Genomic DNA, 27,130 nt, shown 5'->3' with positions numbered 1-27,130 from the left:
TTGTCCCAGTACCAATAAAAACACACACTCTTCTTTACCCATTGAATGGTGTTGGAACTTTTGTTAAAAATCAGTGGACCATAGATGCATTTAGCAGTGACAGTATGCAAATGCTTGGTCCCCTGTCTATAACTAGTTAAGAACAGAAAATGAAAATAAGCCTTAGAAATAGCTTGTGACAGAGCAATGTTGTATCTGTTGAATTTAATGATGTAAAAGTGTATTTATTTTTATGTCATTGTTTATTAATTAACTGTTTGTTTAAAAGTTGCTCTGCTGTGGATTGGGGGTAAAACAAAGTCTGGTCCTTCCTGCCAGATAGCTGGAGAAGCTGAGAAGCTGAAGTAGACCCAGAGAGTGCTCTGCTATGCCAGGAGCTGGTTGGTTCTCATACAAACAATTGATTTTCATTTATAGAAAAATATAGGCTGATTCAGGCTTGTCAATAACAATTTGCATTTGATTTTATCCATATTAAATGCGAATTCTTTATCATAGTAAGACTGTACCCCATTTTCCAAAATTAGCTGTGAGACTGAAGTATTTAGACTTGAGGCTTAAACAGAGGCAAGGGGTCATCAAATGGAACTGATAAGGCTGAGCACTTAGTGTGCTTTTAAGTATTTCAATATATTTAAAAGATGCACAAATCAAAATAAATCTCAAAGCTTACATTTATGGCATATTCAAATAAATCTCAGAGTTGGCTTTTATTTGTCGGTCTTAAAATTGCTGCTGCATATTTTTATAAAAGGATGAGTGCCTATTATTTTGCAGGAGCATAAAGACTGAAGTCCACATAGGAAACGACAAGAAAGCCTCCTTATCGAATTCTAATAACTGATTCCTCAGGGACTATGATGAGGGGCCTGGGAGTGAACAGCGAGCAGTCACAGTGAGGCCTTTCCTGGGTTATCTGGCTTTGAAAGGATCATGTTCAAACCCTGAAAAGATAAAAGGCAGCCTCCACAGGCTATGAGCTGGACCGTTAAACATTTCCATATGACAAAGTCCTCTCCTGAGGTCTGACCTGCCGGGAGAGCCCAAGTCTGCAGATCTGAGGAAGCCAGACCCTCTCCTGCCTGCTTCTCAGAGACCAGACTGGTGAGCGAGCTTTTGAAAACTACTTTAAAATGCTTTCTGGGGGGGAAAGTCTTAATGAAAGGGGAAGACACATAACCATGTTCAAAACTGAGCTCTTATTTAAATGGATTTTTGAATAAAAAAGAAAACACACAGAATGATAGTAAATCATGAGCAATGAAGTTAATTTTTGTTGGCATCTACTCACTCTTTTTGGGACACTTACTGGATATTATTTGTTTATTATGTTTATGTTTATTTAGTCAATTGACAATAGTAATCGCTTTTCTGATGAGGCACTGACAGCTTCTCTTTTCCACTTTCTTAAGATTCTAAAAGGAATCTCTTACTAAGTGTGCTTTAAATTGGGAAAATAACTCGGTTTTCTTTTCTACATTTTCCACTAATTAATTTTATTTCTCTTGACCTCTTTACTCATTTTTAAATATATGCTGAATCCATGTATTGAATAAATTTAATATATTATAAAATATATTGTTCAAACACATCATTTCTGCTCAGTGTTCCATTCATTGTAAGCAATTGATAATTGATTTTCCACTGATTGCAAATGGTCTATTTTTAAAGTATTTGTAAGGCTTTTAGGAATTATTTTTATTTACAAAAAAATAGATTTTTCAAAAAACTTCATATGATTTGCTTAAGTTTTCATGCTTTTTGTTTTTGTGTTACTAACATGAGATATTTTTCTGAAGTTATTAAGTATAATTCTATTCAACCAAGTCTTCTCTGTGGTTTAGAGAAAATGTAATGATAGGTTGAGACCCACAGTTGATAGTTTTAACGTATAATCTCCTTGTTAATATATTAGTCTTTGAGCATAAGTGGCTTCAAAGAGTGGAGTACCCGAAAAATGTACGGGTTTGATAACGCATTGTAGATGCTCTAATGTCAGAGGGAGCTAAAGATTGTTTAAATGTAAGAATGTGCTGTGTTCATGAGAAAGGTCACATTTGAGGGTGCTATAGCTGAGCTCCATGTAGGACAGGACTCAGCAGCTTCTAAGTCAGGGTGCTGTGCACACCTGTGTGGGTATCATTAGACAGGTACCCTGCTGGGTGATGTGGTCCCTATGTATGTCTCAACTTGATGATCAAGTTTCTCGGGTACTGGCCCTGCACACGTGTGCTGGTGTCTGGGCTCCCCAGAAAATGCTGCTCCATGAAGGATTTTATTCCCAGAACCTTAAGACATCAACTTTGCAAGCAATGCATCCCTTTTATCCTTGGAAATTAATAACACCCTGTTTCTATCGTCTCCAAGAGCTTGTTGTTTGCCTGCTCAACCTCAGATGGATTGAAGCGGCATGCGCAGCCCAACACGCCCAGGGGGATGACAGAGCCACAGAATAAAGGAAAAAATATGCCTGTTCTCAGTTCAGCTATGTACCAGGTTATGACAGGAGTGCCAACATGTGTACTTAGCAGCCAAAATGCTCAATGAATCCATTGAAATCACCTTCATTTTTTAAAGAGACTGAATATGTAATAGTTTCTAAAAGTATATTTGAAAGGTCCAGAAAGTTGTATTTTTTAACCAATTGGCCTAAATATAAAATTTAAATAGCTCTTTAGAGAACAGAATTTATTCTGTCCTAAAAGATCCTTTTGAAAATTAGATTAATAAATGCATCAAGTTTTCCAAATGTGAAGCAAATATTTAAGGTTCGGTGGGAATCAATGCAATAGACTGTACTTTTTAACTCCTTGCAGCTCCAATACTGGGCACTCTTATGTTTATGTTAAGAATTTAAGAGTAGAAAAAAAAAGAACTTAAGAGTAGAAATGAAAGAATGTATAGTTGAGTCGGAATCTATATAAAATGCTCCTAGTATTCCAAAGGTAATAGTGCTGACTGGAAATACTGGAAGGAAATAAACAGGATAATTCAATTTCTCTTGGACTAAGTAGCATGAGAAAAGGTGTATAAAGTCTTGAAGTTCTATTTCTTTTCATGGGGATGTGCTTTTTGATCAGCCTACTTATGAATATCACTGAGTGAATAAAATCTCTCTCCTAATTTATTTATATCTTACGTGCATGTAGTTTTATTCACTTGTCAATTTTATGTCAAATGTTTCTATACTAAATAATCCTAACTCAGGTGTCAGTGAGTCCTGACATCAGAGACTTTTAACTCTGAATGCCTCTTACTATTTCCATTCTCGGTGATATGAAAACATTTTCTGTTATGTACATGTGTTAAGCACTTGTGTGGATGCCTTTGAACCTGTCCTGTTGCTTTCGTGAAAAATGACTGTGTGTGTGTTTCTGTGTATACAGGCAAATATCATCAGAGGCACCTCCACTGTGATGGTAACCTTTCCATACACTTTCCAGCTTGTCTGCGTTTTCTTGAAGGTCGATTGGGTTTTCAGCTGTGTTATCTGCACACTGTTTGATGGAGTGGTCCAGATAACAGGGGAGAGCAAAGGGAAGAGAATTTTTTGAAGATCAAACATGGCTGTTCATTTTGTTATCTGACCCTATCTGTTGTCATAGTAACAGGTTTCTTTTAACCCCTGTCATGGGATGGTTTGTCTTTATCTGCTCTGAGTTCTCCTTTGACTGGGGAGCAGCTCCTGCAGCATCCAGATGGCCGTGGCCTCTGTGCAGCTCTGCCGAGGGGCCACAAGCACAAATTCCATTTCAGAAAGGATTTAAATTACATTTTCAATTTAAACCATATCTTAATTTCGGAGGAGATAAAGCCAACACAGACGCTTTCTTTCTGGTTTTACAATGTGTAAGGAAATGCCATTTAGGAGTGGAATGAGTTAACATGTTCACTTGCTCACATTCAGGCAGGTCTAATATTGCATCACATCTGTGACGGCTGGGAAAGTGACCAAGTGCAGGACAGTGTTTGAGGCAAACTTTTAGTGAAGGGGATAGAATCAAGGTGGATCTAACTTCCGGTGCTGCTCCTGGCACACAGGGACGGTCAGGAGAAGATCTAGAACAGAGACTCTCTCTCTCTGAGCAATGCAGGCTTGGGGTGAGTGGGCCTCTCCCAGGCCAGGAAACTGCCCATAGCCCCTCTGCTCACTCCCCATCCCACAGCAGAGGGAAGAGCTAAGTCCATTCTTGATCCCAGAGGCTCCTAGGCCCAGTCGCCCAGCAGGTTTCGTTTCCATAGCTAAAGGATTTGGTGTGCGCCACGTGGCCTCCGTTAAGCCAAAATGCATATCCTTATAGTTTTCCTCTGTAAAAACAGAAACACCCTCTATGCACAAGCACCTTGTATGAAGTTCTAGGGAGAGCTCAGTGCACCAGACACACCACTTAGTTTCCTGATGGACTTGGGAGACCCGGGAAAGCCTTCCCAGCTGCTGGCTCTGGCTCTGCAGGAACCCCTCTGGCACTGCAGAGGGTTCCCTCTGGTACATGGAGGATCTCCCAATAGCCACCTGATGCTGGGAGGCCATCCCCAGACAAAGGCACCCTCACCAGGACAGAGGGCTCCTGCAGCTTCACTCCAGAGACCAGAGATAGAGTCACATCAATGTCCCTTTGAAACATGGCCCTTGAGTCCTAACCGGTTTGACTCAGTGGATAGAATGTCGCCTGTGGACTGAAAGGTCCCAGGTTCCATTCCGGTCAAGGGCATGTATCTGGGTTGTGGGCACATCCCCAGTAGGAGGTGTGTAGGAAGCAGCTGTTCAATGTTTCCCTATCATCGATGTTTCTAACTCTCTATCCTTCTCCCTTCCTCTCTGTAAAAAATCAATAAAATATATTTTAAAAAAAACAACAACATGGCCCTCAAGCCCACTACCCTGTTGAAATCTCAGTCTTTTCATCTATAACACAGAAGCAACTGTATCCACCCCACAGGACTGTGCAAGTAAATGAGATGTTTTTCTGAAGAGCTTGACCATAGCCTGACAGGTGGCAAACCTGTGTGTCCCTATTGTTGGTGGCCAAGTGGGGGAGCTGGAAGAGACTTGGGGGCCATGCTATTTGGCCCAAGAGAAATTGAATGAGATCTCAACCATCCTGCATATTTGCTCCTGGTATTGACATTTAGTGCTGTGTTACATTTGGAGTATTGTGACCTCTCTATTGATGTCGCAGATGTTTCCAAAAGAGCAAGATGAAAATATTCTATATTTTAGCTTATGTGAGTTGGCATCTTTATGATGATGGTTGACAAAGATGTCTTGGCAGGAAAACCTTAAGTTGTCTTCCCAGAATAAAATAATTTTCAACATCGGTGTTATGCGATCTGTTCACCACAGGGCGATGCTCACCTCCGTTGCGGAGCCGGATTGTAGCAGAGAAGTGTGCTAGTGAGGAGTCTGTCCTCCAGGGTAGCTAAGCCCTGTGTTACATCCAGAACCAGACTCACAGGGCCTGTGTGTAGAAAAGAAGAGGTATTCCTGTGAAGACCACCTGGTCCCACTTTGTAACTTTCCACAATGCCGTGCCATTCTGAACTAAAATGTTCATTGCATGGCTCAGGCTGGAGATGATTTATTCACATTTTATTTAAGATAATAAGAAACATTTCTCAATGATATCTTTGATTCAAACGTTTTGAAAAGCATATGTCCTCTTTCCACTGGCTTCCATTGTAAATTCTTTCCAAAATGAAATTATTTTAGATAAAAGGTCCATGAAACTAAGGCAGCAAACACAGGGTGAATTTAAACTGGCTTCCATGATAATTATCGTTCTATTTGGGGCCTAGTACACAGGGAACAATGGAACTCCCTACAGGGTTGATTTTTTAAAAAATAACAAAATATATTAAAATTTAACTGGAATATGGAAATTGGTTACATATCAATTTCAAAAAGTCACAATAATTCATACTGTCCATAATAATGAAGATATTATGATATTTTAATGTAAAGATGCTGAAAGAAAATACCAAGAGTGGGTTTGGTTTTTGCTCTTGTTTTTGTTTTAGCTCACATAACCATCAGAATTGGTCTTTTCTGGGTCTTAACACTAAATGTTTCCCGATAGCAACAAGAAAACTTGATTATTCAACAAACATTTTCAAATATTCTTCAGGTTCTATTAGAACAGTGTTCAGTTTACAGAAAATATTTAGAGTCATTGATAAGTAATTTTGCTGGAATTTCTTCTGCAGAAACTAAAACAAATTGACACTTTTAGGAGACTGGATGGAGCTGGACACAGCATGTGCTGGGTGGGTCTCAGCATTGATATGCACTTGCCCTGCGGTCGTCGCTTTGCTTCACAGATGTGGTTCTATCTGAGTTCCTCCTCGGTTTCAGGGGAAATTCTTGCCCCTATTTTCAAAATCTGCCAGAATCTGTCTTTATAGGGCAACTCCATTTCATCAAACCTACAGAGAAAGAAAAGGCAATAGCCAGCAATCAAGGGTGAGGTTAGACAACAGCTGGATGGAAGTGGGTAGTAGATGAGGGATTCGGGGTGGGAGGGATTAAATGTCACATGACCCAGCAATAGGAATGGGATAAATCATCACCCACTTCATAACCTCCGTGGCTGTTCTTCTTGCACTGTCAACACAGCAATAAGAATGAACAGTCGCCTCATATTAAGTCCTGTCACCACCGTGATTTCCACTGGTGCCCACCCAGCACAGCTGCAGAATGGCAGGATGGTGTTTTGGAGGACACACCCCCAGTGGAGCCTCTGGCTGGGGGGGCTGTGCTAATATATGGTTTGGTGTGATGTATAAACTATTCCACTGGAAGGGATTGATTTTAACACCATCAGAAGGTTGGATTAGCCGAAACCGGTTTGGCTCAGTGGATAGAGCGTCAGCCTGCGGACTGAAAGGTCCCAGGTTCGATTCCGGTCAAGGGCATGTACCTTGGTTGTGGGCACATCCCTAGTGGGAGATGTGCAGGAGGCAGCTGATCGATGTTTCTAACTCTCTATCTCTCTTCCTTCCTCTCTGTAAAAAATCAATAAAATATATATATATTTAAAAAAGAAGGTTGGATTAAGAGGTTGAGCTCACACTTAGTCACTCTTGATGTCCTGCAAATGCCTTCTGCACCAAACTTCTTTCTTTCAGGAAATATATGTGCTGTTGTACAATGCATAAGAGTACGATATTCCATTTATCGGGTGACTAACTGCCCATGGGAATCAGTCTAGGACTTTTAGATGTCCTCAGAAGTCCTACATGAGAAAGGCTTTTCCATTACTAAAATACTAATCATATGGAAATCTTGGATACTTTGGCATTTTAAGAAAGACATTCTCTTGTAATCATCCAATAGATAGCCTCTTCCTCCCCAGTTCCCAGGGACACCATGAGACTCCACTCCCAAAGCTTGAAACAGCTATGTGCTCTCCTTTGTGATTATGTTTTTTAAAATGCTCATAAAGTACAAAGATAGAATTAAATGGATAATACATTCTAACAGAAAATGCAGAAACACTTTTTTCAGGTAATGAGTATGGATATATTTTATTCACTTTCGAACATTGTCTGAGAAATACATTGCATTTATATAGTATTTTGCAAACAAATAAATACCTTTTTCCCCCTTTATTGGAGCTGGATGTACTTGTCCATGAAGAGGAAAAAAAAAAAGATGTTCCTATGTGGGTAATGCTCATGACATGAGTTTGCAGACCAACAGGTATTTGTCTCATGTAGCAACAAGGAGTGCTCCCTGACCAGCTGGAAATCAATGCGACCACATTCCAGTCTTTCTCACAGGACCTTGAACCTTAGTTCTCACTGTCTCATTGTTACTTCCTGTGAGGTAAACAGAGCTCCATTACCTCTTCCAGAGGGCAGGTGGGAGTCAATAAATTATCCTAAAGAGAATGTGTGTGTTCTACCTGAAAGTTTTTGAAACAGAAATGCAGAATTTCAAAGAAGAAGAAGAAGAAGAAGAAGAAGAAGAAGAAGAAGAAGAAGAAGCAGCTTATAGTTTTTCTCTTTTTAATATTTCCTTTCAGGTAATATTAATAAAGAAAAATGCTGTTAACACTGGAAAAGTTCTTAAATATTTCCAAATAGCAGACTGTGCAATAAAAAAGGAAAAATTAAATATATAAAATAAATTGAGTATACCAGATGAAAATGTTTTATTATGCTTAATGTCCATTCTTACATGCAAAGCTTTAACTCCATCCAAGGTATTAGTGACCATAAGTGAAAAAACATTTAATTTACTGTGTCAAGTCAATCACTAGCAAAGAAAAACTGTGCTTTCACATCCTGGGTGTAGTGAGGCAGGCAGTGGGTGCTGCCGGATGAATGAGTGAACATCGCTGTGGTAACTAAGGACAGAACCAGTCTGGGGAGAACAGCTGGGAAAGGATTCTTTGAAGGGTTAGGCATTGTTTAATATTTATATTTAAAATCGAATTAAGGATTGCCTAAAGGATGTTTGCATTAAGAGATTGGATTTGCTTTAATTATTTGGTTATTTGTTGTTCCTATATAGCATTTATTAATCAAATGAAAATCAGCTTTTAATAGATTTCATTTCCATGAAAAAATAGCCCACTAAATTATTAAGTGATAACATCGCCCTTAGATTGTCATTCTAGTGACACTCTCCGAGCCCCGTCCTTGCCTGAGCCACCTTCCTTTGTGGGTTTCCGAGACGTTTCCAGACTTGAAGAACCTCGCTATCAGACTCATTTGTAGCAATGCTTCTATTGATCATTTTATACTTAATTTGATTTTAAATCCTTAAATTTGGCACTGCTCAAGCCTGAGGTTTCTTTATCAGGAGGGTATCAGGCTTTCATTGAGAGTCCCTGGTTGGGTCTTTCACCCCTACCCCCAACCCAGGCCGAGCAACACAGAGACCTGAGAACTCCCGGCCAGTACGGCAACTCAGCCTCCGAATTTCCCCATTCCCAAGCGCACCCATTTCTGGGCCTTAGGCAGCAATATCCAGTCTTGAAAAACATAACTGGAGACCTAAAGACAATTATAGGGGAAAAAAGCCAAAATGCCCACCATCGCAGCTGATACCTATCTCCCCTGAACCTGGCTGAGAACTCACCTGATTACAAATCTTTTAAACCCACTCCCCCACCCACACACACACCCCACACCAACCCCACCAAGTTTCAGAGAAATCTCCCTTCCACTCTAAAGATAGCTAGGTGGTGCATGATGAACCTCAGCATCCCCCCTCTCTGTCCCCACCACAAACTGTGTGGCCTTCTGCCCAAGTCCACTGAGGCCTACCTATGAGCAGAGACCCCCTGCCTCTCTCAGCAGCCTGCCCCTGGAGCCCTTCCTGCCAGCTGTCCTCAAAAGGACCCAGGGCCAGAGCTTCAGATGTCACAGGTCAGGGGTCCGGGCATCGGTATTCTGTTCCAGCCTCAGCCCCTGAGGGGTTGTGCACAGCCAGGTGAGATCCCCTCTTCCAGGCTGCCAACTTCAGCTTGAAGAGGGGAGGGTGCCAACTCATCACAGTGTGTCTCCAGGACTCACCTGGAAGGTGCTCTGCCCCTAAAGGATGAGCAAATGATGAATGGCAAAGGAGTGAACAAACATCCCCAAGGTCGAAGGAACAGATGACGAAATGACCACACACTCGGGGAGCCGGGACCCATGCCCTCCACCTTCAGCCTACTCTGAAAGCCCCCATTAAGCAGTTTTGTGGCTCTGACCCTCCTCTCTGACTTTCAGGCCCGTCACTAAGCTCCTGAATATGAAATTCCACTGGTTCAAAATAATGACCCAGCAAGTCCAGCCGCCACCCCCAATGCCTCCCCTCCCCCTCCCTGGGTCACCCAACCTTCAGCCACATCAGGCCACACAGGCCAGCACTGCTGTTGTTGGCTTCATGCTTTAGATTTTTAATAGGATTAAAGTATAAGGTTTTGAGGGAACTGGTTACATCTAAATTTAAGGTGACTGTGTTTTCAGAATAAAAATCTGTTCTTATGAGTTGATTAGTACAAGGAAGCAGTGCAGAATATTAAAGTCTGTGTGATGTCCAAGCATATCTGGGATAACCATTCTGTAAAATGCCACCTGCCTAGCCACATTTGCAGATTTTTTTGTCCAGTTCCAACCAGGACCCTGTCATCTGGTCCTAGAAAGCCACCCTGTCCCTCCAGGTGGCCTACAGGGCTCAGCTCCTCCTTTTCACTCTCCTCAAAGCACAAAGAACCTCTGGATTAGTTTACTTATGCACCAGGGTAACTGACAAGCACATTTTCAAAAAGAATTGTATGTCATTAATTCTTATTGATGTTAAAAGTTTCCTTTTTAGCAAAACAAAAACTGTTGGGTGAGCATCATACTCTATGTCAATAACAGAAGGAAAATAAATGTTAAAACATGCTAAATCATTGCCCCACGGTACTTGTACTAATGACCGCAAACTTCTCCTATGCTAATTTTTCTCTCCACTTTTAATTACGGATCAATAATACTTTGCAGTTGACATTTAAAAATGCTGAACCACATGTAGCAACACAGACTGAGAGAAAAATCTACAATGTGGGACTGAATTTGCCAAATCAATAAACGTTGCCATTTAACAAATAGTAGCATGTAAACAGTCACCAAGATTAGCAAGCATAAAGGACTCGGCCTGGAGGACTTAATTATTGTTTAATAACACGAGGCTGCATTTCCCTGTCAGGAGCCCTCTGCTGGGAACAGCACGCCAAGCGAATCCTGGCTCAGCACCCAGACCCACCTCCTCAACCTGAGGAAAACCTCCTTAGAAAATGCAGGACTTGATGGTCTGAAGGAAAAGACGTTTTCATGATGGGCGTTCTCCTTACTTAAAAGGAGTTCTTTCATAAAAATCAAAGGGCCTGCTCAATGTATGTAATTGATCGCATCATAAAGTCATTAGATAAAGATATGAGATTTGAAACCATCCTCTCATGAGTGTATCAATATTATGTCAATTACTCGTTTGGAATTGAGGGACTACATGCAATGAAATACCCATCCACCTTGGAGACTAAAGAATAGGTAGGCTCAACACCTCCCGCCCCTCCCCCAGACATGAGGAAAATCAATCTCTGTGGTGGCGCATACACAATCTCCATTCTTATTATTATTAGCAATAATAATAAATCTAGACCTCCAGCATCTCAAGCATGTCATTATTGAAATGCCATTATCCACACGGGAGGCGGGAGTGATTCGTCTTGGCCTCGCTGGGCCTCCCATGGGCAGCCGGGCAGACAGGGTGTGTGCTTGCAAAATGGTCATCAGGAACTGCCTGCAGATCCCATCCACAACTGCCTAGGAAACGTTGGGGAGTAAAAGCTGAAGGTCACGTGGAAGAAGTGAACTCACCTGTGGCTGCTGGGGGGCCCACCAGCTTTTGTCCCCAGTTCATTTCCTCAGTGTGAAGCTTGCAGACACTGTTGTATGTTCCTGTTTTCATAGCAGCATCACACCCACTAAAATGGTTACCTGATTCTCTTTAACATATAAAATCTGAATCTATTTTGATTAAAACAAAATTATAGTGCCTGGCAGGCATGGCTCAGTGGTTGAGCGGTCATGATTTGATTCCCAGTGAGGGCACATGCCTGGATTGTGGGGTCAATCTCCAGTGGGGGCATGCAGGATGCCTCCCCAGTCATCATTGATGTTTCTATCTCTCTCTCCCTCTCCCTTCCTCTCTGAAATCAATAAAAAATATATACTAGTGTGTAAATATATATACTATTTATATATATTATATATATAAATAGAAGAACACATTCAGCAGCCAGTGTCCAGCTCTGAACTCTGGTGGTCAGGGGTCTCCTGCTGGTCTTCACCCTGGCATTAGAGTCCAGCAGCTCATAGAGCCCAGGGGGCCTGCCCCACCCGGGCTCGCCAACTTCCTTATTTTCCAATGAGCCTTTTCCTTTATAAAGATGCTTGGATAAACCATGCCTGGCTGACCTCAGCACTTTGCTCCTCTCTAAACAGAACTTCTGTCCCCAAACTGGCTTCGTTGTTGGCTCAGAACATGATTCACTTCCTCTAGTCTTGTGGCTCCATGTCCCAGGAGCCTCTCATGTCCACCAAACCAAACCCTGCATTATCCCTTGGAAATTTATTTAAACCAGTTATTGATTCCAAAGTTTTCTTTCCTTGTCCCCTAACCCTGGGGAGATGCCTACCTCCTCTTGAGCTTGGTGTTCACCTGAGCTCAGCTTTCAGTGACCTTGGAGAGCAGTGGACCGGAGTCAGGGAGGGTGTGGAATGAGGGTTGGGTGGGAGCTGGGGGCGTTCTGGGAGGCTCCCCGCAGGAGGCTGTGGCCTGAAAGAGCTCTCCTGCGGCAGTGGCCGGCACTGCAATGTTAGGGTCAGGCTTTCTGCAGAGGCCAGGAAACCTCCACAGCTTCTAATCTCCTGTCTTGTTCATGAGACCGTCCAGAAAGAATCATGATAAATATCTACAGAAATGTAAAAAAATAAATAAATAAATAAAACATCTGGGCAGCTAGTTTCATAACTTCAAGAAATAGGAATGTAGTGAGTATTTGAGGAATACATTGTTCTGGGTTAAATTTTAAAAATCAAAATGTTTGCGCCCATATTTTCAAACAACCAAAACATCCCTCAAGGTCATGAGACCCCAACTTTATGGACATCATAGCTGACAAGGCATCTTTGCTCAGGTTTTCCTGCTGGAAAATCACCGCTGGAGTCACTTGGCAGAAATCACTGGGAATATGTAAAAACGAAAATCATTTCCCCCTATTGCTTCCCAGGTTGTTTTAAAAGGGACTCAAACAAGGAGGTGAACTATAATTTACATGGAAGCAACTTTTCAGTGGCCTGAGAAGCAATTGTTAGTAGGAAGTAACAAAGGCCGTTCCTCAGCGAGGCAGCCAGGCCTCGGCAGCTCGCGTAGCTTCTGTGACTCTCTTCTCTTAGAATACACAGACCTTTCAGTCCCTGAAACAGCCTCTTAACACCTCAGTGCTAAAACTACTTTTCCAAAAAATTATATTGAATAGAAACTTTTTAACGTAGAGGGTCGTGTGATAGAGAGACCCTGGACACGGGGCCATCAGCAGCTGGCAAGAACAGAGGCCCAGCAGTGACCCTAGGTCTGGTTTCTGTGTTACATTTTCAAATAGCAAAATTTTGGTTGGCTCATCTTTTTGTTTCCTTTCTCATACCAATAAAGACTGAGAAGTAAAATATAAAATTATAAGCTGGATTTAAAATAGAAAAATGTGAAGATTCAGAAAATTCCTTTATCCAAGTTAGTAGGCACTGCACCCACCAGATGAGGAGGAAGGTTTTGTCGTACATTCTCAGTCTGCAAGGTGACATCATGTGCGATCTTTTGTGTAGCCAACAACGAATTAGCTTATATGAACAAGAATTGGGAAGTTAGCTGGTGATTGGGTAAAGATATATTAAAATAGTAAGCAAAGAAAATGTTTCTTAAATATTTGAAGAGGTATTCAGAATTACTGAACTTTAGTGTAGAGGCATTGAGACAGTCTAAATGCCGCAGACCTGCCAACGGTTACTCATCCTCATCCCCAGCATCACGTCTCACAGATGGAATTCATCTCATTCAGGACAGACAATTTAGCATCTGGTTGAGATACTAGTGTGGTGGGGGTTTGGAAAGATATCAGCTCTGTCAGTTGTGTTACATGTACTCACTGCACGTTCCTATGGGTTAGAGTATTCTAAACATCGCTCAATGATAAAAACATTTCTAAGTCATGCTTCTTCCAGCCAAACAACGGCCCATTACAGGACCCCTGGCTGGAATAAATGGCCAGCACCAGCCCCGGGTGCTCTGTGGTTGTCTGAGAAGGTCGCTCCCTAGGCGGGAGTTCCAGGTGGAGACCCAGGCACCACAGCTGGAAGCTGACTGCCAGCTGCATTCCTCGGAGCCAAATGGCAGGTTCTTCCTTGAACCCCCTTTCGTGCTGCTTGGCCACAGCTCCCCACAGCCTGGGGCAGCTCCCCAGTGGACCTTTGTATCCACAGGAACTTGGAAGGAGGAGGCTGGGACTAACTTCAACCTGCTGATCCTTGTGGCTCGCTGGTGAGAGTGCTAGAGCCTGGTCACCACACCTCCTCAGTTTGGAGTGGCTACACCTGGGCACTCCAGTGGCAAATGGGTATGCTGAGCGATGCCCTGTGCCTACCCTCGATTCTGCCCACCTGGGCAGCCACAGCCCCACATTCTGTGAGCAGGAATCCCCCTGCCAGCACCCAACTAAAGGAGGTTTTGGAGGAGGTCCCAGGTTGGACAGAAATGGCCATTTGATAGCTGGGAAGAGGTGAACATGGATGGGTTCGAGGTACTGCAGCCTGTGGTCACTAACTGAACCAAGGCTGACTGGCAGGTTCTTTCCTGGGGGATATCTGACAGGCAGCACCCCACATGCCTGTCACGTTGCAGAGCAGGGCTGGCAGCTGAATACTGACTCCCAAAGACATCCAGGTCCTCATCCCTGGAATCTGTGAGTGTGACCTGATGTGGAAGAAGGGACTTTGCTGGTATGATTAAGTTAAGGATCTTAAGATGGGAAATGCAAGAAGCCACAGTCTGACTGTGCCCTTCACACCCCAGGACAGGTGGGCTTGGGAGGGAGGCCAGGGCACGGATCTGAGTTTTTATCTTTGAGCAATGTTTAGAATACACTAAGCCATAAGAACGTGCATATCTCTGGCTGTCTGGGCCTCCTGGGACAGATGACACCTGCTCCATCCTCATTGTTTTCACCTGAAATACGGGACCATTGCTGTTGGTGTCCCCTTCCTCTTTGGGTATTGTTCAATAGTATGCAAAACTAGACCCAAAGGCATCTTGGGAAGCTTAAAGAATCTTTCAGCACATTCCTCTCTAAGAACGTTTCATCTGCAAATGTGAACCTGTCTATTGAAACAATCTTCCTACCTGCTAAACCAGCCATTAAAAATGGAGTCTGTGGATTCCTGGAAAAACGTTGCCTCATTCTGGTTTTGTGGTTGTTCTTCGTGTTCTGGTCACTGCCTTGACTAAGCAGGATAACCTCTAATGAACATCATGAAAAGGAAGAGGTTACATGGTCCAAGGAGACACTCTGAATAAGTGTTCTGTTGAAGCCACAGAGCATGGTCAGAGCCCGGGAGGATAAGTCCTCGAGCCAAGGACCCTCCGAAGCTCCCATCCCCCAGAGCCCCAGAGAAGGAGGAGGGAGGGTGGGGAGGCTTAACATCTGGCAGGAGTCATGGTGCAGGGACATTGCTGCCAACAATTGTTTTCAAAGGTGTCTGCTGGTGTGTGGATGTTAAGCCTCATATTAAGATTTACTTTTTGCGATACTTAATTTTTCTAATTTCTTAAATGTAGTGTTAGTACCTTTCAAAATAACAAGTATTTGTTTATTTATGTTACAAATAATTCCAAAAACTGTAATCTAAAATGTATTTTGAAAAAGGAAAATGCTATTATAAAAAAATAAATTCTGCAACTAGAAAATCAGCTCGCTTTGCATTCAAATAAATATTCCCAAGTGGACATGCTTACTTACCCAGGGTGTGAGCAGGGTGCTCCCTGACATGTAATAAGGTACAGTGACCGAGCCACCCCTTAGACTGACCTGGGATTCCAAGGACCACCAGGAGGGGCCCCCAGAGCGCCCTAGTCCTGGGCTTCACAATGACTACATCCAGGGGGAAATCACACATCGGCCTCCATTTGGTTCTCATTTCTTCAGGAGCATTTGCACAAAAACAAGGACTAAATTAAGAAGCAGAATGATTTCCCAGGACCTTTGAAAAGCAATCCGTGGTGCACTGGCATTCATGAGCCACGCTACCTTCGGTGGCAAGTCCGGGCGCTTTCTCTGCATCCGCCAGCCTCATTCTCCTGCAGGCCAACACCGCCAAGTGTTTGGGGAAGTTAATTATTAAATCCTCCCCATTGTTGTTGAGTTGTATGATAGCAAGGGCCCAGGCGCAGTGCCTTATGCTATCTCCCATCTACTGCACATTTAACTACCTTTGATCTTATCACACAGCAGATATAGAACTGAAATAATCACCATTTAAATATATTAGGTTGTTTGACATAGGTACTACACGCAGGAAAATCAATAATGATTATACAATCGCCAGATACAATGTAAACGGCATACCGCAAAGTCTTTACCGGGCGAGATAACATCACAGAAATCCCAACCAGAGTCAATAGCCATTAGTTTTTAAGAGTGGCCACTTGAACTTGTGTGTGTGGTTGTGTGCACTGGAGCCAGGTTACCCATGGCTGGAGCGTCTTAAAATAGATGAGGTTCAAAGAAGTAAAGACAAGCCCCCTCTGACTTCTGAAGACTTGCTGAACTTCTGAAAAGCAAAGTATCATGGGTTCCATTTCTGCGAAAGCCAGGAAAAGCCCTTTGCATTTTGCTCAATTTTAAAGAAAATTCTAACAGCTAAAGAGACCATGTACAATTATAATTAAATTCAAGTGTCCCAAACACTTATCCCAACACAGAGAACTCAACCTGTGTGCATTGGCATCTAGCAGGACCCCTGAAAGCTGGATTTTGGTCCCAACTCCATCTGCTTCTCTCAATGAGGTGGGAGGAGAAAAATCATAGGAACATATCTATTCTGAATCATTTTCTCCACGGCGGTGGGGTCCTGACATTCTCAGAAGTGATGTTTACCACTGAGTCATTTGGGAAAGAAAACACTTTTCACTCATGAAAGTATCTGCGAGTTCCTGAAGCCCAGAGACCTATTGTGGCACCTGGAAGGTCATGAACGGCATGGATTCTTGGCCAACATCAAGGACTTAAGCAATGGATGCAGTGAAATGCAAGCAGTTATCAACTTCTCAGATTGTTCTCAGGCGGAATTGGAGCCACGATGATCAATCTCTTCTGAGTCCTGAAAGCAAGCCTGGAAAGACATGTGCTGGTTCCGCTGACATATTGGTCCCTCTTTGCTGTCCAGATGCCATTCCAATAGGCCAACCTTCATGGCCATCAATCAAGGTGGCAGCCAATGTATTCTCCCTCTGCTGAGAGCCATCGAGAGAGAGAGAGAGAGAGAGAGAGAGAGAGAGAGAGAGAGAGGTGGAAAAAGTCAGCATTATTCCTCCATTTACATCCACTCATACCAACAGCTCAGCATGCTAAATCCTAAGCAAATACTACAGGATGAAGAGAAAAGTCCAGCAAAAAATAGAATGACGCCATTCTCGTCCTCTTAGAAAATTAAAAGCTCTTGGAAAGAAAACAGCCATCACTTTATAACCCTTATCCTCTCCCCTCTCCAGCCCAGCTGTCAAATTTACTGTTTAAGCTTTTCTTTGTAATCACACAATTATGCACTTCATCACCTTCCCCACCCCCATCATTCCATCTAATGGTTTTAAAGGCAAAGGAAATTACTTGTCCTCGCAGCCAGCACTTGACACTTTTATGGGTCATTTGTAATGAAGCTATTCTTCGGCTTTAATGGAGACCTTGATTCCGACCACTGTGAATAATTGTCAAAAGGTGATTAATTAAATATTCACCACTTCCCTATAAAATTGATCAACATATTACATTACACTGCTCCAAAAGTTATTTTATTTCTTCATTCGGCTTCAAATTCTATGCATTTAAACAAGCTTTAAAATGGAGCCATATAATTTACTACATATTAATTATACATACATCCTGACTAAAGTAAGAAGAAGTGTTTTACACCTTTTTTAACTCTGTAACACGTGCCACCGTTACCCACAGCACTGAGAAGTCCCCGATTGGAGTGAAATGTCTTACACTGTGCTTCCTGTCTGTGTACAGTACAGGGACCTTGGTTATTGGGGGTTTTAATTTCTATAAACATGTCGCTCCATGTGAAATAAATCTCCAGGGCAAAAAGTGATATTACCCAATTTAATTGATATATAAAGTATTGGCTTTTAAGTTATCATTCTAGGACAAGACACATTGGTAAACTTTGGGGACCCATCGCTTAAAGCAGCAATTGGGGTGAGGATGGAGGATAGGAAAGGGAAATCGCTATACTGGGGATCTTGCTGAAATGCAATAAAGCCATCACTAACACGCATTTCCAGCTTTGGTTCACTCCAGTTTGGGGCAGTCTGAGTAAATAAGTGCAAGATCTTCCTAGAAAACCAGTCTTTCTTGCTTACATTTCACCACAATGTCTGAGCCACTCTGGTCATGGAGTACCAGATGAGTAGAGATTTACAGAAAAACTAAAACTCCCAATGGCAAGCATTAAACTCAGTTCCAGAGATGCCCATGAGGCTCAGTAATCACACCAAATTTTATTACCAATTAGGAATAAATGTGACATCGTGAATTGTGTTTTTGTTTAAATCTATGGAAGTAAATAGAGGGAAATTATGGGGGGAAAAAAAGGAATCCAGTTTCTCTATAAAGTGTGTCTGCCTTTGACCAGAGGTAGCCTTGGACAGACACTGAACCGTGCCTACTACTACTACATGTTCAACAATAATAGTAAAAGCACGGAGCCACTCAGAAGCTTAAACCCTGCAGGCCGCCAGGATTTTTAGGTGCACCCCACATTCCCGATGCTCAGAAGCACCCAGGACTAAATTCCACACAGCCTGAGACACGGATCAAAGTCTGCACTGACTCCAATCAGAGCCTTTCTAGAAAGCCTGGGAGGCGGCTCTTTGCATGCTGATTACTGATTTCATTGAAGTAGTCAATCAACTGCCCCTCCCCCCTTTTTTCCGGGCTGCTACAATGTCATTGAGTGAACATTGCAGATAAAAAAAAATCATGAGCAAAAATATAATAATATTTCAACTTGAACAAACTTGCTATGTGTAGACTTGATCACATGGATGTGCTGTGGTCAAGATGATTTCAGCAGCGGCTCCAGGAATGAATCCCACAAAGGGACTGACTTTAATCATCCAATCCCAGACTGTATTGATTTTGGGACTACTTGCAATGACTATATAAATAAGCCATTTCTTTGCAACTGTATCTACAGCCGGTCATGAACCCAAAACCTTCACAACCTGGTCCAAAGTGAATTATGCCCTGCAGAAATAAATTAATAAAACTAACACAGCCAGGCTCCTCCACCAACTTATTTTCATGTTTCAAGAGCTTAAAAATATAAAATCAATAATCATTTAGTCATAAGGGTAAATGAAGCGACATAACATCAAAGTATACCCTTTAGCCATTCAAGTCATCCTAGGTAATTTATCTCATCAAAAGGCAGTGGTAATAATCCTTTCCACTCTGAGACAAGCTGCCACACAGCTGCTGTATTATCCTAGAGTAAACAAGTTGGGAGAAAATATTAAAAATCAATATCTGTTTCCTTCTATCAGACCAGATGGCATCCATCATACACCCACCCCCGTGAAGGTGCCCAGAGTGAGGAAGACAAGGAATTAGCAACACAAAACGGAGCTCGGCTCGACCGGGAATGACAGTTGGAATTTCTTAAAAATGCAGCATTTTACAATTGCAAAATTTTGCTGAAATTATAATTATTGGGGGGAAAATCTATTGTAGCTATAGGACACGACAAGGAAGCAATTACCAGCACAGCAAAATAAAAATGCAAACGGCAGCTTTCCATAGTCCCTGCAAGTTACACCACTTATGCAATTGATTTATTTGATTATTCACTTATTTATTCTTTCATTTGTGTAGCCTAGTGGTTTCCAGCTATGAAATTCAGGCATCATTCCCTCCGATAGGAGAATCTATCACATTGGCGCACTATTGTCACATGTCACAAACTCCCCGCAGGACACTATGTTTCGACAGGTTCTTTCTGATCACAATGTCTCAAGTAGACAGAGTAGGATGCTAAGTCCCAAGAGATCTGTTTTCCGGGAGAGGGAAGAGCTGCCTGATACTGGACACACTAGCAGGTGGCTTTCCTAGTGGCAAACCCAGAGATGTGAGTAGGAACCAGCTGAGAAATAAAGCTGCTGAGCCTGACATGGAATGTGTGGGAGAAAAGGCTGGACGAAGCCTTCCTAGGAGCGGACACCCCCCCCCTACATTACAGGGTCTCCCTGCTTTAAAGTCTAGCCTGAATATTATTATATCTGGAAAATGGGATGCCATTGCTGTTCTTAGGGAAGGTTTCACCTTTGTCAGAGACATCAGAACACTCTCTCTCTCTCTCTTTCTCTCTCTCTCTCTCTCTCTCTCTCTCTGTAATTAAGAACCAGAATCAAACAAACAAACAAACACAAAATCCCTGAAACACAATTACTTTCCAGGAATGATGGACCCAAGGCTTTGGAACTGAGGTACAATTGTCCTCATCCTCATGAACCATTTCTGTCTTATATCATTCATCATAAGCTGTACTGTGTTTCCAAAAAAAAACCTGATGTTGAGACATTAACTCCCGGTAACTTATGAAGTGACTATTGGGAAATAGGGCCTTTATACAGAGGTAATTAAGGTTAAATGAGGTCAGAGGATGGGCCCTAAGAAGAGGAAGAGATACCAAGAATGCCATCTGCAAGCCTAGAAGGGAGGCCTCACCAGAAGAAACCAATCCTGCTGACACCTTCATCTTGGGCTTCCAACCTAGGAACTGGGAGAAGATGGAATTCTGTGGGTTGAGCCCCCCAGCTCTGACATTTTGTTATGGCAGTCCCAGGGAACTAATACAGTGTTCCTACAGTTACCTATACTGAAAGCTCAGTATGCAGGCTTCCTCAGAATTTTCTCAGTGCAGTTTTTATACACCATACTGTTTCATAAAGAAGCTCCTATACACTAGGATAAGTAACCCCTTGAAGAGACCTCAAAATAAATCTCTCTCAGAATAAACCCTACATTATGTCAGATTGTGGGTCAATCCTCATATTTTATTCTATAATACTGTTTTTCTCTTCCTTAGTCCCAGTCACTGAAACATCCCCAGGACCCCTGTTACCACCAGGTACTATGACTAAGAACTGAGATAGCACCAGATCATCACAGATTTACTGGGAAATTATATTTAATAAAAAGACCTAAATCATTTTTACACATATTTTTATTTAGAGATTCAAGATTCATCACCTGTCTACCATAGTGAAATTGCTTTTGTTTTAACCTAGGTGCCTGGCCTCATCTTTTGTTTCTAGCAGATGTGATCTTAGGTCCTATTCCTTGGAGATAGAATTCCCCAAGGAATTCTCTATGTGGATCCTGACTGTCAGAGGGTGAATTTCCTACTATCCCCAGATAAATTTTTCTAGAGAGAATGGCTGACAAAGCACACAGAGCAGATGTCTCCAGGAAGCATGTGTGCTTCCTGGAAACATAAACCAGGAGGCAGGGACCTCTTACACACTCCTGTGGGACATCTCCAGAGCTCTGCACCCCTACCGCTGCCCAGGATGAGGCTCAGAGAAACTGCTGGAGCAGGTGAAGAAACCTCTGCCTCCTATCACAAAAGGAACCTTTATTATTCCAAGAACAATCTGAATTTGAAACAAGTTGCAAATCAGAGCAGCAGCCTACAACAATGTGTTCACATTAGCCAGCCCACTGAGGCTGCTCTTTCAGCTCACTAGATACCTCCATAAAGCATCTTCACTCCTAATTCCCACCCAGGGAATCTCACAGTGGGCACTTTTTGTACTAGTGCTGGGAGTCGAATGATCTTTGTAAAGTTGCTCCATTTGTTGACTGTAACTTTTCTTTTATAGAAATGACTAACAGCTCTTGTTATCTGCTTGGTTCAGAACCTAAAGTACAAGCCTTTAGATTGTGAAGAAATATCACGTCAGCTTTCACATGTACTACATACGAAATCATCAAATAGAACACATGACACTCAGAAGATGCTCAGTATCTCTCTTTTAGGTAACATTTAATCATCAACGTACTTCTCAATGGGTATTAAAAAGGTGAACTCTTTGAATCTCTGGTTTCCAGGAGACTGAAATTTAACAGTGCAATCTATATACATCAGATTTGAACATTTTCATGTATTTTTTTCCCATGGCAAATGGGATCTTGAGATCTGCCAAGAGGTTTAAAATATGACTTTATAGAGAGAAATTACCCAATTTCATCAATATTAATCCTTTTTTTTCTAGAAAAGAATCTCTGCACATCTAATTCATTGGTGAACTTCCAGCACAGCACATCAAACATACGCACCTCGGCTATGACAATTACTACTTGTATTTAGTAACTGAATATTTGATCAGAGGCAGATCTATCTACTAGATAATAGTTTCTACTGATGCTTTTCCTGTCTTTCCTGCTTATGTTAGATTAATGTACTAGTATTTCTTAAGCAGATTTGAAAACTTGGATGAAATGGACAAATTACAAGAATAACATCCATTTCTAAAACTGAGGCTAGAAGGAATTAACAAATATGAATAAACCCATAAGCTTTTTAAAAAATTTGATCCACTGGTCAAATACTGATCTGCAGCCTCCTTGTCATCGTTACCATCACCTGACTCAGATAGTACATTATGTGGAGTTAAAGAAGCTGTACCTTACAAACCAGGATTTCCACTTAATTGCAATCTATAGAGAAATGTACTCACAAATATCTCATATATGAATGTTAAATTTAGTATTCTTTATGGTAGTGCTATGCCTTTCCTCTCCCTAGGCAATCTAGTACGTACTTTATATCAAATACACACATATTATTAGATACAAATGCATGCAGGTTTGATTGTTTGCGAGGTTTTGGTCATTGATTTATTTTATCTTCAACTTTCTACATTGATCTTTTCTCACTCTGTACCTAGTAAGATCCACTAAAGACCCAAACTGAACTTCTAGAGTAAAAAGTTAATATCTGAAATGAAAAATCACCAGACAGACTTAGCAGATTAAGCGCCAAAGGAAAGCATAGTTTCAAGGGCAGAGGAAAATTGGAGAGGAGAATCAAGCAACCAGGAGAAGGAAAATAATAAAGACTGTATTAAAATAAAGTGTACGAATTATCACATTAATTACTTTGTGTAAATTTTATACTTCTGTAATCAAATAGACACATTTGAGACAATTTTTGAAAAGCAACACTTGGCAATAATTTTGAAATTAAAAAATAAATGTGCCTTCTGAACCAGAAATTACAGGCCTGGGGCCATATGGCACAGAAATAAAGTTATAAGAATATATGTACAAGAATGTTTGTTTCAGGGTCATTGTAAAGACCCAACAACTAGAAACACTATGATACCTTTTATTAGGGTTAAGGAAATGGGTGAATCAATTATGGGATGTTACTTTCCTGCATGGATTATAATGCAACCATTCAAAACAAATGAGATAAAGCTATATACCACAGAGGAAAACACTGGGGAATGTAAAGATAAAGCAATATAGCCCAGCTGGTGTGGCTAAATGGTTGAACATCAACCTATGAACCAAGAGGTCATGATTCGATTCCTAGTCAAGGCACATGCTTGGGTTTCAGACTCAATCCCTAGTAGGGGGCATGCAGGAGGCAGTTGATCAATGATTCCCCTTCATCATCGATGTTTCTATCTCTCCCTCTCCCTTCCTCTCTGTAATCAATAAAAATATTTTTTTAAAGATATAGCAATATAATGTATACAAAAAGAAGCACAGAGAGGGAGAAAAGACTAAACAAATAAAGACTAGAGCCTCAGTGACCTATGGAAAAATATCAAACAATCTAATATAAATACACTTGGAGTCACTAAAAGAGGGAGAGTGTCAGAAATATATTTGAATAAATAATAATCAAACATTTAAAAATTATTTAAAACTCTGAACACACAGATGGAAGAAACTCATTAAAGCCCAATCTGGATAAATGCAAAGAAAACCACACAAGGCAGCCAAAGGTTGGGGATAGAGATTCATGATGCAGAGAAACAAAGATAGGAATGACAACAGACTTCTCCTGACAATTAATGAAAGCCAGAAGACAATAAAAAAAAATCTATAAATGCTCAAATAGGAAAAAGAGTCAACCTATTTCTGTGTTCAGAAAAATATTTTTCAAAAATAAGGCAAAATAAATATTCTTGCTGACAAATCAAAGCTGATGCAATTTATCACCAGGAGGCATTTACTAAAAGCAATGTTAGCTAAAAAATCTTCTTCATGTTAAAGTTAAACAATGATAAGTGAGAATTCAGATCTACAAAAAGAACTAAGGAGCGCCAGAAAGTGTAAATATATAGGTATATAATCAGATTCTTCTTCTTACTTTTAAATATTTAAAGGGAAAATTGGTCATTTAAAGCAAAAATGTAACAGTGTATTATGAGGTTTATAGCATATGTTTAAATAAAATGTACGGCATTGGAAAATGGAAGCACCCTCTTAAACAGGTCCTACATGTATACGTGGAGATATATTATCTAAAGGTAGACTTTATTGAATTGCATATTGTAAAAGATAAAAACCAATAAATATATATAATTGAAGAGTTATAAATGGATAAGCCAATAATAAAGATAAAGTGGAATAACATTTTTAAATTATTAATCTAAAAAAGGCAGCAAAAAGATCAATAAAGGGAAAAATGGGACAATTAACTATAATAGACTTAGTCAAACCATAACAATAGTTACATTAAATATAAAAGATTTAAAATTAACAGTTAAAGGCAGAGGTTGTTGCACCTGATAGAAAAGCAAGGCCCAGCTGTATACTACTTATAAGAAATAAGCTTCAGATATAAAAACATAGCTAAGTTAAAATAAAAGGATGGAAATGGGTATTTAATGCAAACACTAACATAAGAAAGTTGAAGTGACTATCTTAGTATCAGACAATGTTGACTTTAGGACTAGAAATAATACTATACTAGAGGCCCAATGCACAAAGATTCATGCTAGAATAGGCCTTTCTTCCCCCGGCTGCCGGCACCGGCTTCCCTCTGGCACCAAGGACCTGGGCTGCTTCGCTCCGGCTGCTGCCAGGCACCTGGGACCCAGGCTGCTTTGCTCCTGCCACTGCCAGGCACCCAGGATCCGGGCTGCTTTGCTCCAGTTGCCACTGCCACCCACCAACCCAGGCTGAGGTGGTCAATGCCAACTCAGGGCAACCGGTCATTTGGTCATTTTGGTCATGATGCCTCTTGGCCTTTTATTATTATGATAAAGAAGAAGATAATTCACAATGATAAATTTGTCTACTAATCAATAAGATATAACAACCCTAAATTCATATGCTCCTAATAATAGGTGTTGAATGATATGAGGCCAAAAATCTGACATAATGGTATTAAATTGGAAAGAAACAATAAGAAAACATATATTATAGACCCAAGTATTTGGAAACTGTGCAAAATATGCTTAAATGACCCAGTGAGTTGAGAAAGAGGAAATAAAAACAAAGAAAAATTTGAAATATTTTAAACTAAATAAAAATAAAAACACAGCATAGAAAATTTTACAGACTACAGCAAAAGCAGTGTTTAGAAGGAAATTTATAGTACTAAATGCTTGTATTAGAAAGGAAGAAAAGTCTAAAAATCAATAGTTTATGACTCCACTCTTAAAAGCATAAAAAAAGTTATAGACTATCGAAGTAAACCCAAAATAAGAGAGGGGAGGAAATAATAAAGATCAGAGTTGAAATCAATGGGATTGGGGAAAGCCTAACAGTAGGGAAAATCAATGAAACCAGATGCTCATTTTTTAAAAATATATATTTTTATTGATTTCAGAAAGGAAGGGAGAGGGAGAGAGAAATATCAATGACGAGAGAGAATCATTGATCAGCTGCCTTCTGCACGCCCCCTACTGGGGATCAAGTGCACAACCTGGATATGTGGTCTTGACTGGAATTGAACCAGGGACCCTTCAGTCCCCAGGCCGATGCCCTATCCACTGAGCCAAACCAGCCAGGGCCAGATGCTCATTTTTTTTTAAATTAATAAAATTTATGAATCTCTAGCTGATTGAACATGAAAAAAGAGAAAATATAAATTATCAAAATCAAGAATCAAGGAGGGTTGCCCTGACAAGTGTTTTTCAGTGGTTAGAGCATAAACCTGCACACCTAAGGATCTCAGGTTCAATTCCCGTACCTGGGTTTTGGGTTTGCTCCCCATCCCTGGTTGGGGAGTGTGTAGGAGGCAACCAGTCAATGTGTCTCTCTCACATCTATGTTTTGTTTTTTTCTCTCTCTCCCCCTCCCCTCCATCCCTGCCAATCTCTGAAAAACAATGGAAAAAAATATTCTCAAGTTAGGATTAACAACAACAAAAAGAACCAAAGAGGGCACATTACTACATATTCCATAGACCAGCCATGGGCAAACTACGGCCGGCGGGCAGGATCCGGCCCGTTTGAAATGAATAAAACTATTGAAAAAAAAGACCGTACCCTTTTATGTAATGATGTTTACTTTGAATTTATATTAGTTCACACAAACCCTCCATCCATGCTTTTGTTCCGGCCCTCCGGTCCAGTTTAAGAACCCATTGTGGCCCTCGAGTCAAAAAGTTTGCCCACCCCTGCCATAGACACTGAAAATATGATAAGGAAGTATTATAATGAGCTTTATACCAACACATTCAACCACTTAGATAAAATGTAGACATTTCTTGCCCTAGCTGATTTGGCTCAGTGGATAGAGTGTTGATTGGCAGACTGAAGGGTCCCAGGTTCAATTCCAGTAAAGTCACATACCTCTGTGGCAGGCTCCATCCTGGTCCTGGTCGGGGCACATGTTGGAGGCAACCAATGGATGTGTCTCTCTCACATCAATATTTCTCTTTCTCTATGTCGCCCATTCCCTCCTACTTTCTTTAAAAATTAATGGAAAAATATCCTTGGGTGAGGATTAACAAACAATGGAGACCTTTCTTGAAAGGTATCAAATATCTAATAAAAGAGAAACATGCAAATTGACTGAACCTCTGCTATGCCCAAAGCCACGCCCACCAACCAATCAGAACGACTATATGCAAATTAACCCAACCAAGATGGCGGCCGACAGCCACAGAGCTGGAGCAAGCAGGAGGCTTGGTTGCCCTGGTGATGGAGGAAGCCAAGCTTCCCACCTGCCCTGGCTGGCTGCAGAACGCTTAAGGCAACGAAGTTTCAATTATAGAAGATAAATAAATCCCAGATACCTGCTTCGAGCCAGCCTCCACTGGGAGCTTGGGTGGCTGGGGGCCATGGGCAGCC

The 27,130-nt window shown here is 41.3% G+C and overlaps 1 protein-coding gene across 1 annotated transcript in view; it reads right to left on the bottom strand.

The window, feature by feature from the left end:
* Positions 1 to 6,326: 6,326 nt before the first annotated feature.
* The window catches only part of LOC107182884 (chromosome unknown open reading frame, human C5orf38), a 42,423-nt gene continuing 21,619 nt past the window's right edge, over positions 6,327 to 27,130 (bottom strand). The window contains exon 4 of the mRNA XM_015563120.1: positions 6,327 to 6,423. Within this exon, the coding sequence (XP_015418606.1) occupies positions 6,327 to 6,423 (97 nt within the window). The remainder of the gene's footprint in view (positions 6,424 to 27,130) is intronic.

The sequence above is a fragment of the Myotis davidii genome, unplaced genomic scaffold (genome assembly GCF_000327345.1).
Source record: "Myotis davidii unplaced genomic scaffold, ASM32734v1 scaffold135, whole genome shotgun sequence".
In the NCBI taxonomy this organism is placed as follows: domain Eukaryota; kingdom Metazoa; phylum Chordata; class Mammalia; order Chiroptera; family Vespertilionidae; genus Myotis; species Myotis davidii.
Note: the sequence above shows the minus strand (reverse complement) of the source record. Positions and strands in the feature narration are given on the sequence as shown.